The sequence below is a fragment of the Panthera pardus genome, unplaced genomic scaffold (assembly GCF_024362965.1).
Source record: "Panthera pardus isolate Hobbes unplaced genomic scaffold, ASM2436296v1 HiC_scaffold_7, whole genome shotgun sequence".
Taxonomy (NCBI): Eukaryota; Metazoa; Chordata; class Mammalia; order Carnivora; family Felidae; genus Panthera; species Panthera pardus.
In genome coordinates, this window is record NW_026527002.1 from 37,918,760 (window position 1) to 37,933,222 (window position 14,463).

Consider the following 14,463-nt stretch of genomic DNA (forward strand, 5'->3'; position numbering starts at 1 on the left):
TAACAACTCAAAAATCTTGGTGGCTTGTTCGACAAAGGAGTGTTTCTTGTGTGTGCTATGTTTCTGCCAGTTGGCTGGGAGCTGTGCTCCATGTCTGTATACTCTGGGACCCAAGCTGTCACCATCTTAAACTCTTCTAGGAGAGAGCATTCTGGAGAGTTTCACTCCAACAAATAAATTCTCTGGTCAGAAGGAACAGTCTGGTTTCCATTCGTTGACTTCAATTCTTCATATGGCCTCACCCAAACAGGAAAGTACCCAGAGGTGTAGCCCTGCCATGCATGTGTCCTTAAGACAGCTGAAATAATTGGTGAACATCATTAAGGATTTTCACATGTACTGGAGAGACTGGAATTTGGAATCAGACCTAGATTTAAGTCTTGACTGGCACTTAACTAACTTTTCAAACTGTGCATAAATTGGGGTGCCTGGACGGCTCATTAGGTTAAGTGTCTGACTCTTGCTTTCCACTCAGGTCATGTTATCTCAGTTCGTGAGTTCAAGCCCTGCTTCGGGCTCTGTGCTGACAGTGCGGAACCTGCTTGGGATTCTGTCTCCCTCTCTCTCAGCCCCTCCCCCACTTACTCTCCATCTCTCTCTCGAATAAAAATAAACTTTAAAAAAAAGCGCATAAATTTAACTTTTCAGAACACCAGTTTGCTTGTTCTAAAATAGGAATAATAACATTTACGTAGTAGAACAATAAAAGTAAATATGAAAGTTTAGACAACACATCTTGCATTTTAGCATATGCTCATAGCATAATTTATGGTAAATAAAAATAATGGTTATTATTTTGCTGTGGTGTGTGTGTGGGGGGGGGGGGTGGTGTTTTTGCTAGTATGTCACCAGAAAGGGAGGCAGACATGATAGAAAGGCTATTGATTTCTTTTGGGAAAGTGGGATTGGGATTGTCGAGGTGGTTCACAAAGCAGAGCCCTGAGATGCTAGAAGGAGGGGGAGTTTCACTGTTGCCCTTGGTATTCAGCATGGAGGAATTTTCAGTAGCTTGTAGGCCATTATGACACGTAGGAAGCTCGGAGATGGTAAAGTGAAAATTCTCATAGTATTTGTTTAGCTTCCTGTCATCTCAAAGGTTGACATTTATATTCTGCTTGGAATTGAGCTGTCAAGATTCTTGATCAGAATAGAATTTTTCAGGCTTGGTTGGGATATTCTTAACTGATTTTTTAAATGATATTGGTGAATTAATGTGAATTAAGGAAACACCTTTAGTAAGCTCCACAAAGAACGCCCACAACTGTCTGGGTTTAATCTCCACCACTGCACTGAAACTGCTTCTAGAAGCGGTGCCAGTGATCACCTTCCTGTTCTTATGTCCTCCTGGAAATTTCTGCTGCATTTAACACTGTAGACCACTCACTCCTTGAAATTCTCTCTTGCTGTTCACCACACTACTCTGCTGGTTCCTCCACCTCAGCTCTGTTCTGGCTGCCCCTGTTCCCTTGACTGTCTTTCAGGATGTTCTCCTTGACTCCTTTTCTCTTGCTCCACCAGACTTCCGAACTGCTGGGCTGAATGTGACCCAAGAGGTATTTTGTTTGACCTATGCAGCGATGTAAAGAAAATTAGAAAGTGAATTGGCTGATAGTATTTACAAACTGGGAGATTTCACTTAATTAAGATCCATATTTCCACTTCTCAAAAAAATCAAAACTGTCAACACGGGGCCAGGTTTTCCTCATGGCAGCACTCAGCCTGCACGTTGTTCGTCCACCACCACCCCCAGCTGGTCTGTGAAAATAAATTTCATGTCTCCGTCAAGAATGCCTCGTTCTCACTTTTGCACTGCTGGTGGGAATGCGCTCTGGTGCAGCCACTCTGGAAAACAGTATGGAGATTCCTCAAAAAATTAAAAATAGAACTACCCTATGATTGCAATTGCACTATTAGTTATTTATCCAAAGGATACAAAAATGCTGATTTGAAGGGGTACATGCACCCCAATGTTTATAGCAGCAATAGCCAAATTATGGAAAGAACCCAAATGTCCATCAACCGATGAATGGATAAAGAAGATGTGGTATAGGGGTGCCTGGGTGGCTCAGTTGGTTAAGCGGCCGACTTCGGCTCAGGTCATGATCTCATGGTCTGTGAGTTCGAGCCCCGCGTCGGGCTCTATGCTGACAGCTCAGAGCCTGGAGCCTGTTTCGGATTCTGTGTCTCCCTCTCTCTGACCCTCCCCCATTCATGTTCTCTCTCTGTCTCCAAAATAAATAAATGTTAAAAAAAAAAAAAAAAAAAAAAAAAAAAGAAGATGTGGTATATACATACAATGGAGTATTACTCGGCAATCAAAAAGAATGAAATCTTGCCATTTGTGACAATGTAGATGGAATTAGAATGTATTGTGCTAAGTGAAATAAGCCAGAGAAAGACACAATTTCACCCATATGGGGAATGTAAGAAGCAAGACAGATGAACACGGGGGAAGAGAAGGAAAAATAAGATAAAAATAGAGCGAGGCAAACTATAAGAGACTCTTAAATACAGAGAACAAATTGCTGGAGGCGTGCTGGGTGGGGGGATGGGCTAAATGGATGATGGGCATCAAACAGGGCACTTGTTGGGATGAACACTGGGTGTTATATGTAAGTGATGAATCACTAAATTCTACACCTGAAACCATTACTACACTATATGTTAACTAACTTGGATTTAAGTAAAATTTAAAAAATAATATACATGTGTGTGTATATATATAGATACAAGAATGCCTTGTTCTCAAGTCAAAATCTGGCTTGGTATTATAACATCCCACTTAGATTCCCCTTTTTGTTCTTTAATTCTATCTTTAGATTTTATAAATGCTTAGCTATCTTTATCTTACTGGGCTTGGTTTCATCTTATTGTTCCCTTTCCTAATCCTTTCTTTTCTACTTTTAATGGTTACTTCTTTCTGTTTTCTAATGTATTTGATTTTTGGTAGAAACTTCCAAAATATCTGTATATGTGTATTTGTATGTGGGTGTTTAAGTAGAATCTAAGAGTTTCATCTAACCTAGTAATCAAATGCTGATGTATAAGCTGATACCATTTGGAAAATAAAATTTTGTATAAGATGATGAATTTTTGGTAAAGCAAACTCACTGTAAATAAATTTATTTATATTCCTTTTTTACCAGAGAGGTTTAAAATGTCCTTTTATGAAATTATGGTGGCAGTAGAGGAAAGAGAACTTTTAAAAATGACTTTACTTGGCAAAATTAAGAATTGATAACTGAATTTCATACAAATGCTTGCTGTGTTAAAGCCTGTGAACCACCAATGTTTCTAACCTCATGGATAAAGAAGAGGACAGCGCAGTGCAGGTCACGGTAGAGAGACCGGTCTTTGGAACAGTAGGCTTATATTCGCACCATATATCAGTCCCAAGAATGGTACGTGCACACCTGAGATTTCCCAAAAGGTGGAGATCTTGACTTAAAATGTACCACAGGGGCACTTGGGTGGCTCAATCGGTTAAGCGTCCGACTTCAGCTCAGGTCATGATCTCACGGTTCATGAGTCCGAGCCCTGAGCTGAGCTTTGTGCTGTAGAGCTCAGAGCCTGCTTTATGTTCTATTTACCTCTCTCTCTGCCCCTCTCCCACTCATGCTCTCTCTCTCTCGAAAGTAAATAAATTTAAAACAATTTTTTAAATAAATTTAAAATTAAAAATTTAAAATAAATAAATAAAAATTTAAGATAAATACATAAATAAATAATAAATAAATAAATATTTTTAAATAAATGAATAAAAAATTAAAAGAAAAATGTACCAGAAAAACCACAACTACCTTTTACTGAGCATTTACTATATGTGTGCTAAGTGCTTTACATAAGTGGGCTTATTTAGCCCTCACAGAAGGCCGGGTTGGTATTCTCATCCCCGTACTAGACATAATGGGAATGAAACTTGAAGAGCTTGGGAGCGAGCAACTTGCTAAGCAAGCCACACTGCCAGTGAGTGGTAAGGCTGACCTCAGAAGGCAGGCTTCTGAGAATCCAAAACCCTTGAAATCAAAACTTCCATTTCCATATTTAAAAAGAAAATGAACGAAGAGAGAGGCAATGCCCTTTTTTATTACAGGACAGGTTTCTACAGTAGGATTCTAGTACATGAAGCATCTGCTCATGTTTGAAAACTTTTATCCCAAGTTTCAGACCATGTTTTCATCACGAGATAAGACTGCCAAAACAAATCAAGTAAGCGTGTTTTCTGCCATAGCCTGTTTGCTGAACTCCTGTTTTTAATGCATTTTTGCAGCTTTGAAAATCCTTTAATTTGTCATAGGGGCCCGTGTCATAGGATTGAGCCAGATTCTTTTGTATTATAGGTGTTAATCAATGTATTAATGTAATTACTGAGTGTTTTAAAGTCCTTGAGATTCTAGGATGCTATATATTTTAGCATTCCTACAGCACCGTATACTTCCAAAGTATTTTATAACCATTAGTTAGATGTTTCCCATACAGTCTCAGTGGGATAGATTGGTATTCTTTCTTGTTATTTTACTGATGAGGGGAGAGATAAAGCCAGTTTGACTGACTTGAAGTTTACAAGTCACTTGCTCCATCTAGATTAACATTCAGTTTAAGGTTCCTCATCTTGTGTTGAGTTCACAGGATGAGGCTGTCTCAAAAAATTGGTGATTTTTCAATTTTCCTGCAAACACATTGGTTTCTGGTTGTGGGAAACTCTGGATGCCAACATCCCATGGGGCCAACCCACACAGCAGAACTCATAGCTCTTTTAGCTGGGTGTTTCTAGGGAGCATGTTTAGATGCAGGTCAAAACTCAGGTCTGAAATGGTAAACCCCATCTCCTTTATTTCTCTTTGTAGATTTAAAAAAATTTTTTTAATGTTTATTTCATTTTTTTTTTTTTTTTTTTGAGAGAGAGCATGAGCAGGGGAGGGGCAGAGAGAGAGGGAGGCACAGAATCCAAAGCAGGCTCTAAGCTCTGAGCTGTCAGCACAGAGCCTTACGTGGGGCTCGACCCACGAACTGTGAGATCATGATCTGAGCCGAAGTCAGATATTCAACCGACTGAGCCACTCAGGCTCCCCTCTTCATAGATTTTTAATGTCTTCAGAAACTGGGCTTGTGCCACAGCCTCACCCTGCCAAATACTACCCAACTCTCATTGCCCCGCTTCATACCCTAAGTTGTGGTTCACCCCATCTAATGTACCTACGAGATCACGTTCTAGTGGCAATCTTACCCACATTATACCTTCTCATTTCTTCTCTATCCCTTTTTCCTCTCATAGAATAGTACACAAATGTCAAATTGCCATCCCGCCCACAGGGCTACTCTCTGAAACTCCCTCTTCCTTCATGCTGCCAAAGTGAACTGCCAGAAATGCAAATCTGAGTCCTGTCTCCTAACCTAAACTTGCCAAGTCGCTCCCTGTTCCTACAGGATGAAGTCCACTCCTTAACATGGCATTTAAGGGAGATCCTTCATGACTAGTCCTGTGTACCTCTCCAGCATCACTTCCCATCACTTCTTTCTTTAGAATTATGCCCTCAAATTATTTATATTCCCTATGGCCCCATTATTTCATGCCTGTCAACATTTTTCTCACACTCCTTTTATTGAAATACATCTCCCCCCACACACATGTATTTTGTCAACTGGCTAATTCTTTTTAACCCCTTATGACTGGACTCAGCAGTCAACAGCAGAAAATATTCCTTGAGCCAACAAGGTGCCTCAGTGCAAAATGGTACCCAGCATGTAACGGGCACTTAATAAATATTTGATTATTGTGGTATTTATTCATTTTGCAACATATACACATATCAGGTCATTATTTTGTACATCTTAAACTTGTACAATGTTAAGTAAAACTGAAAAACAATAAATACCTGAGGAATGAATGACCTGTTTACACTTCTAATTTCCCTCTAGATTTATGCCCCTTGAAGACAATGACTATTATTCACATTTGTATACGAGGCATCTTGGACAGTGCCTAACAAATAGTTACTCAATGTTTTTGTTTTAGATTTTATTTTATTTAATTGCATTAAAAAATCTTTTTAATGTTTATTTACTTTTGAGAGAGAGAGAGAGACAGAGTGTGAGTGGGGGAGGGGCAGAGAGAGGGAGACATTGAATCCGGACCAGGCTCTAGGCTCTGAGCTGTCATCACAGAGCCTGATGCGGAACTCGAAGTCATGAACCATGAGATCATGACCTGAGCCAAAGTCGAACTCTTAACCTAGTGAACCACCCATGTGCCCCTTGTATTGTATTTTAGAAAGAAAGTATGAACTGTTGAGAGGGGCAGAGAGATAGAAGGAGAGAATCTTAAGCAGGCTCCATGCTGACATGGGGCTTGATCCCACGACCCTGGGATCATGACCTTACCCAAAATAAGAGTTGCATGCTCAACCAACTGAGCCACCCATGTTCCCTGTTACTCTGTGTTTTTAACTTCTGTGCCTTCACATGTCTTTTCTTCTTTATTTTCATGAACACTGATTTATGCTACTAATAGATTTTATATAAGGTGCTCTTTTAGACAACGCCTAGCCATAAAATTCAATTTAATTTAATGAAAATTTAAATTAAATGTTGGCCTGCTCTATGCCAAGCATGGTGATAGAGACTGCAGTTCAAAGGTATAGCAAGGGAGAAATATGACAAGAACAATAATACAAAGTATTAAGTGCTAAATTAGAGTTTGTACAAAGTCTTCTTGAAACAAACATGGAAGCAATTCTGCTTGGAGAGAAGGTCAAGGAAAATGATAGGGGAAATACTTGATCAGCTTCTTCGAAGGATTAGGGACAGTTAGGCAGATAGGTGCGTGCCAAAGACATACAGGCACAAGGAATGGCAGAAGCAAAGGACTAAAGACAGTTCATGCTTTTGACGAATAGCTAGTCGTCTTCTAATGGCAGCATACCAGGTTTGTGAAAGGAAATAACACAGAATGAAACTGAAGCTAGACTGATATTTTGAGTCCCAACTCAATAGTTGGGATTTTAACTTCTAAGCAATGAGAGACCACTGAAAGATTTTATTTAGGGTTATGGATTTATTGTCGAGGAAGATGTACTGTAAGATGACTGATGGCAGCGACAGTGTATGTAATGGCAGAGTGGCAGAATACGTAATGGAAGCAAGTGGTAATACAGGTAGAGACGAGGAGACTTTGGACTGGGATAGCAGCAGTAGAAAGAAGCAGATAGATGTGAAGGGTGCTGGTGTGGTGGATTTGTACTGGATCAGTTTAAGCTCAGATTATATCTCAGAATCCCCTTCCCTGCATAGTTTCAGGCCAATCCTGGCCACAAGAGACATTTTGCACAAAATGTGGAAGGCACAAGTCTGGCGGAAGCTTGGAAAGTTTTTGTGAAGGCATCAAGTGCCAGTAACATGCGTACTGTTGCGAATCTGCTGTGGCTCACTTCTGGTGTGAATTAACCATTGAGCCTGTGGCTTCCCCGACTTCTGCCAGATCTCCTTCAGCATCTCTGAATCCTGGGTCAGGCACAGCACCACACATCAGCAACAGCCCTACATAGATGGCTTACACGGTTTCCATAATTATCTAAGGCCAAAGTCTATATAATTCTTGTTGGTCTTTTTCTCTGATACAAAATTTGCTGCTGTAACAAAAAACTTAAGCCATGTAATGGGTTCTGGGACTGGGCCTCAGGGTAAGTCAGACGGGTCTTGAAGAGACTGTTAGCAGGAGCCTGATGCCACCCCAGGAAGGTGTTGGTGAGGGTTTAAAAGAATATGAGGGAGATATTACTGGAAATGTTATTATGTTGTTGGAAGAAAGGTGACTCTTGTACACAGTAGCAGGAAGTTTAGCAATGATGCCGGCAGCATTAACATGGAAAATAAAAAGTATACCTCATTAACTGGATGATCTACCTATGGGGATTTCTAGACAGAATATTGAAGGTATAAGATTCTTCTAGGTGCCTATAGTAAAAGAGGAGAAAGGCAAGCAAAAAGAACTGTAAATGAGCCACAAATTGGGAGGTTTGAAAAATAAAATTTTCTTATTCATAGCCTCTCCAGACAGTAAATGTTGCTAAAATTACATGAGTTCCAGACAGAGAACAAATCAGGGAACTGTCAGGAAAATGAAGTCTGAAGAAGCCCTGGGCACGTTGAGACCTTTGCTGAGACCTCAGGAAGATGAAAGATGCTTTCTAGTCAACACATGAGAGAGCTTCTCAAGTTCTTAAGGCTTTTGTCCCGCAGTAGTCTCACAGGGAACCCAAAACAGAGAGGAGCTCTCGCAAAGACATTCTGGGTGTGGCTTCTGTTGGATGAAGAGAATTGTAAACTCAAGACAAGCCTACAAAGTTTTAAAAGGGACTGTATCAGTTTGGCTCAAATGTGACACCATAAAATGACAGGATGAAGCTTCACACGCTGCTGGTAGGAAGGTAGACTGATGCAGCCACTTTGGGAAACCGTCTACCAGGTCCTCAAAAGTACTCTATGACTCAGCAATTCCTCTTCTGGATAGACACTCAAGAAAACTGCACGCAAATGTCCATGGCATCATTTGTAATAGTTGAAAAGTAGAAACAGCCTAAATGTCCATCAACTGGTAAGTGGATAAATAAAAGTAGTAGAGACCTACGATGGAATCTTGTTAGGCAATAAAAAGGTACGAGGTACTGGTACATGCTGTGACACGATGAACTCAGAAACACTGAGTGAAAGACAGTCACAAAGACAATGTGTATGATCCCATCTATAGAAAATGTCAAAAATGGGCAAATCTACAGGGCTAGAAAGGATGTCAGTGGCTGCCTGGGACTGGAGTGGGCGGGAAAAATGGGAGGATGATTGCTAAAGGACACATGGCTTCTTTTTGGGCGATAAGAGTTCTAAAATTGATTGTGGTGATGGCTGCACAACTTGGCGAATATACTTAAAAAAAAAAACCATGAGAAGACCTTTGGAGCCTTGAACTTCTATGGACAGGGTAAAATCTGAGAAAAAAATAGCAAACATGAGCTATGTTCTATGAAGAAGGAAAGATAATTCAAGAGCCCAGAGAGAAGACCAAGAACCAGTCCCAGGCAGTAGGGCTGAACGTTAATCAGGGATCTGACAACATGTACCCAGTTGAGTTCCAGAATTGTTACAAACCAGGGCTGCCTTGTGCCTCTAACTTTTCCCTTTTTTGAGTGGTGCTATTGCCTGTCCTATGGTTCACCCATTGTTAATTTCTGGGTACATGAGGATGAGATAACTTGTCTCTTTAGTTCCTAGGTTTTCAGATCAAGATGGACTGTCCCTGAAACGGACTCAAAGAACTGCCTTTAAGGAGCTGCATCCACCCTTGTTACTTGATTTAGATGACGAGATTCTGTAATCTGATGCTCTCAACAGATCAAAGTTTTGGGGAAGGGGGCTCTTGGGAGAAAGGGGGCCCACTGGGGTGGATTTTAAGATATGTCCACTTACCATCAAGAGGTGGGGTCTAGTTCGTCTTCCTCTGAATATGGGCCGTTCTTAGGGACTTGAGTTCTAATGAATGGAATGTGGCACAAGTGAAGCTACCTGATACTGAAGCTAGGTCATGAAATGATAAGGCTTCCATTTCACTTTCTCGCTTGAGATGCTCACTCTCAGAACTAAGCCACCATGCTGCGAGGCAGCTCAGGCCCCCTTGGATAGGCTACATGGGGGTGTTCTGGCTGATTGCCTGAAGGTCCCAGAACCTACCACCAGATACAGGTGAATGAGTCATGATCTCCACCTCAGCCTTTGAGTCACCCCAGATGTCACCAAGAGCAATACTGATAAACTTTCTCCACTAAGCCCTGCCCAAATTCTACATTTGTGAATAAAATAAATGTATTAAGCCATTATGTTTTGCAGTGGTTTGTTACCTAGCAATGGATAACCAGAACAGGTGGCATTTATGGGGCTGACTGCATGTTGGAAGAGAGGAGGAGGAATCAAGAATTCTTACCAGATTTTCTAGGTTAAGCAAATTAATAGCAGTATCAGCTTGCAGTCGCCTGTTTTACCCCTTTAAAGCAAATTACCCGTGTTTGGGTAGTGTCAGCTGGTGTCCTGGCCACATAGAGTTATTTCAGAGGAGATGAGTGTCCATAAGATTTTTTTTTTTATGCCTCATGATTAGTTTGTTTAGATAGTAACATGTTTGTTCCTAGGAAACGTTTAAGTGTCAGAGTAATGAAGCTGGAAGATAGGTTTGGAAGAGATAAACCAAAGCGCAGTGATTAAGTAGCTGAAAAATGATTTTACTCTAGCAACTGGAAGTCACTATTAATCAGCACCTCTTGTTTTACTGTTATGATGATACTGATGCACCTAAGACTCTTTAAAAATTCAATGATTCTCCTTTAGGACTTGGGCATTGCTTTATTCTTTTACTGGAAAAGCTCTTTCCCCTAATAGCAGCCTCTTAGTGAGGCCTTCTCTGGACGTCCTGTCTAGAACTGCCAACTCCCCACTCTCACACTCCCTCTTTTCCTTACCTGCTTTGTTCCTTTTCCCCTTCCCTAATGCCATCTAACATACTAGACTTACTTATTTATCTTGATTGTTCTTCTCCCCCTACTAAAATGTAAATTCACTGACAGAGGGATTTTTGTCTTTTTAATTCACTTTTTTCCCCAGTGCCTGGGACAGTATTGAGCATATAGTGGGTGCTCCTTAAATATTTGTTGAATAAATAAATAAAGTGATTTGTGAATTACAAAGAAAAGACTGAATTGTGTCCTGAATACTTTCAATACAGTATATATTTTATAGTGTTCAAGTTTTCGGAAATCAACAACCAAAATAGGCATATTTATTTATATAACCCAAATAACCCAAATGCCTCCAAACCTCATATGGACTCAAATCGAGTGTTTTTTTTTAAAATTTATTTATTTTTGAGAGAGAGAGAGAGGGAGAGAGAACGAGAGTGGGGGAGGGGCAGAGAGAATTGCAAGCAGGCTCCACGCCATCAGTGCAGAGCCCAACTCTAGGCTCAAACTCATGAACTGCAAGATCATGACCGAAGCTGAAACCAAGAGTTGGTCATTTAAATGACTGAGCAACCCCAGCACCCCTCAAGTGGAGTTCTAATAGTAATCAGATACCACTTGTTTCAGATCCTCCCCATTCCTGTTATTTTTGTCTTTGTCCTAATCTTTTCTCTAAGTAATGAGAATAGTATAATGTGCTCATATGTACCCATTATGGAGCACCAATAAGTTAGATCTGTTTCTTTTCACTCACTCCCCACACCCAAGTTATTTTAAAGAAAGTTCAAGATATCATGTCATTTCACCTGCAAATTTCAGATGCATTTCTAGATGTTCAGATGCATTATGACAGATAACAGAATTAGCAATTCCTATCATCTAATAACCCGTCCGTGATCACATTTCCCCAAACAACTCCACAGTATTTTTATTCAAATCAGAATCCAAACAAGGTCCACATACTGCATTTGGCTGTTATTTCATGACAGTTTCTCCTCCCTTTTATTAATACCATGGATTTGTTGGCCAGACCTCGTGTCATTTTGCCCCGTAGAATTCCTTGTGTTCTAGATTTGGCTCACTGCTTCCCTGAGATGAATTTAGCTTGTTTTCCCATCCTCATATTTTCTGTAAATGGTAGTTTTGTCTGGACACGTGATTAGGTTCAGGTTCAATTTTTAGGCAATAATATTTCATAGGTGGTGCTGAGTACTTTTTATTGTATCATGTCCATGAGACTTATAACGTGACTGTCTCAATTGTAACGATGCTAAAATTGATTACGAGTTTAAGTTATAGCCTGATTTCTTATTTATGAAGTTCTCATCAACCTCATACCTAATGCTTTTAGCATCCAATTATCATATTTCCTTAGATCTGTTATTTCACTAGGATCTGCAAAAATTGTGACTTTCCTAAATCAATTTTTCCTTCCTCATTTATTAGCTTCAATTTTTCTTTGAATAGGAATTTTGTTAACTATTAGATTACGCTCAAATGAACTTTGTGCTGAAAAAGCAGAATGCTTCCTTTTTTTCATTTATCAATTTTCAGACTTATGAATGAGTTGGTTCCCTAGCAATCCCTGTGTAATCAACACATTTATTTATTTATTTATTTTAAATGTTTTTTTAACATTTATTTATTTTTGAGACAGAGAGAGACAGAGCATGAACAGGGGAGGGTCAGAGAGAGAGGGAGACACAGAATCTGAAACAGGCTCCAGGCTCTGAGCAGTCAGCACAGAGCCCGATGCGGGCTCCAACTCACATACTGCGAGATCGTGACCTGAGCCGAAGTCGGACGCTTAACCGACTGAGCCACCCAGGTGCCCCAAACACATTTATTTTTAAAATACCATTATGAACTCTCAGATTTTAATGTATTTTTACGTGTTTCACTCTAGATTATTCCTTATGATCCTCAAGTTTTCCATTTTAGACCAATGGGAGTCCCTAGAAGTTGATTTCTGTGTCCTTTTGATGTGATCTCATTAGTCTGATAACACCCATGTCTCTGGCATAAGGTATCGTAGGCTCATCTTATACATTAACTGCTTTAAATGAAGAGTCAGCTATTTCCTATCTGTACCTTTTACACAGGAAACTATCTGATGTCTCCCGTCTTCAACATGGTACATCTCAGAATGTTTTTGTTTCCATGACACCCTAATTCTGTCATTAGAGGTTCTAAAGATGCACAATAAGTAACTTAATCCCTAGTGATTACCTTCTCCCTTTTCTATTTCTTTTCTAAGGCCATCACTGAAAAGATGTTAGTAAGGGCACTGAAAGGTGGTAAAAATACTAAGATTGTTACTTTGAGTGGGAAGAAGATTACAAAGATGCCCTCATCATTAGATAAACTGCCTGGCCTCAAGACCTTAAACCTTCAGAATAACCGAATTTCCAAGGTGTGCTCAGAGATAAGCACCTTGACCCAGGTGAGGAATAAATAGCGTATCTTTTTGGACTGAGGTTGGAAAACAGGAAGAGAGAAAAGAGGTGAAAGAAAAATAAGGCTTTGATCTCTGGAGACGTAGCTCTGGGGAGACTTACTGTGGAGTGTTATTGGAGAGGCATCAAAAAGCTTTCTCCCTTAGGGGATTACATATGGTAGGGGAGAAGATGTTTCAACTTATTCATGTGCTCTTTGGCCCACATCTGGAATCAGAGGATTAGATCTCTGACACACTCATCTTTCTGGAGGCTGTCATCTGGAAAAGGGTTGGGAAACTGGATCTGCTTGTCTACCTTGGGGGCTCCATCTGGAAGTGAGGTTGAGGATCCCAGAGATGTTGTTCACCTTGGGGACTATCCTGAAGCTTTTGCATATTGAAGGAAGAGGCTTTGGGGTTGTAGGAAAGGGGTTCCTTTTCAATTTCCTAGAGCAGGCTGAACTTTGAAATGGGAGTGCTGGCAGGGAATGGGAAGGAGGAGACATTCATTTCTTCTGAAGCAGTCTTTTAGAGAAGGTTAGTATTTTAAATAAAGAATACCCTTTTTAAGAGCAACAGTTGACATGAATGAATCCCAGATGCTCGTGTTAAATATTTCTGCCCAACAATGTGAAACTTCAGCTGCTAGAAATCTTGAGGTTGGGAGAAAGCAAGGGATATTAACTTGTAGTTTTCTTTTTTTCACTTCTAAACTGTTACCAAGCACTAAAAGAACGTATAAACAGTAAAGTCATTGCAGTTCACTAGTTCTGAGTTCAGAGTTACAAAACAAACAAACAAAAGACAAAAAAAACTGTCTATTTTCTTACCTACCTCATTTCCTTTTAGGCTCATAAAATCATTTGAACTTGCAATCTGTGGTTGAGTCTTTGCCAAAAATAAGAGTAATATTCACAAACTCCTCCCTTTAATGATAATTTCCAGAAGTGAATATATATGGTTATAGGATGAGGATTTGGACTTTTCTGATAGGAGAGAGGAGTTTATATACAGAAGAATTTAGGATTTGACTGAGCCATGAACTAATTTTCTCCCCCCTACTTGATTGTTTTTTTCCATTAAAGTAACACAGTGCATTGTCTGAAGATAATCAAAAACCACAAAACCTTGTAAGAAAAAGCTACTACCTTCTGTCCCACTCTCCCCCATCTCCAGTTCTGATCTCCATATATAACCATTTTTCACTCATCTTTTTTTCCCCTTGATTTGTGCATTTTAGATATCATTGTTCTTCATTCTTCCAAATACAACATATTTAGTTTCTCTATAGCTATCTTTTAAACTTAATATTACTGCACCTTCATTTCTGCTTTTCCCAACTACAGTCTCTTTTTAGTCCCCACTTTGTAAGATGACAATGTTAGCATCTCTACTCCATCGTCAGCTCTCCTTCCCTCTTCCCCACCAAAAATTTTAAACTTGTTACTTTAAAAATTTTTTTAAGGTTTATTTATTTATTTTGAGAGAGAGAGAGCAAGTGGGGTAGGGGGAGAGAGGGAATCCCAA

The 14,463-nt window shown here is 39.8% G+C and overlaps 1 protein-coding gene and 1 long non-coding RNA gene across 2 annotated transcripts in view; one reads left to right on the forward strand and one right to left on the reverse strand.

Annotated features, from left to right (window-relative positions):
• Positions 1-1,214: 1,214 nt before the first annotated feature.
• LOC109269479 (uncharacterized) lies at positions 1,215-12,644 on the reverse strand. The gene is made up of 2 exons (XR_002081093.1): positions 12,591-12,644; positions 1,215-1,567 (listed from the first exon to the last, which is right to left on the reverse strand). It is a non-coding gene; the product is annotated as an uncharacterized LOC109269479 (long non-coding RNA).
• A 73-nt stretch (positions 12,645-12,717) lies between these two features.
• LRRC69 (leucine rich repeat containing 69) overlaps positions 12,718-14,463 on the forward strand; it is a gene marked incomplete at its 5' end in the record, with an annotated part of 78,377 nt that continues 76,631 nt past the window's right edge. Inside the window, one exon of the mRNA XM_019453189.2 lies at positions 12,718-12,942. Within this exon, the coding sequence (XP_019308734.1) occupies positions 12,718-12,942 (225 nt within the window). The remainder of the gene's footprint in view (positions 12,943-14,463) is intronic.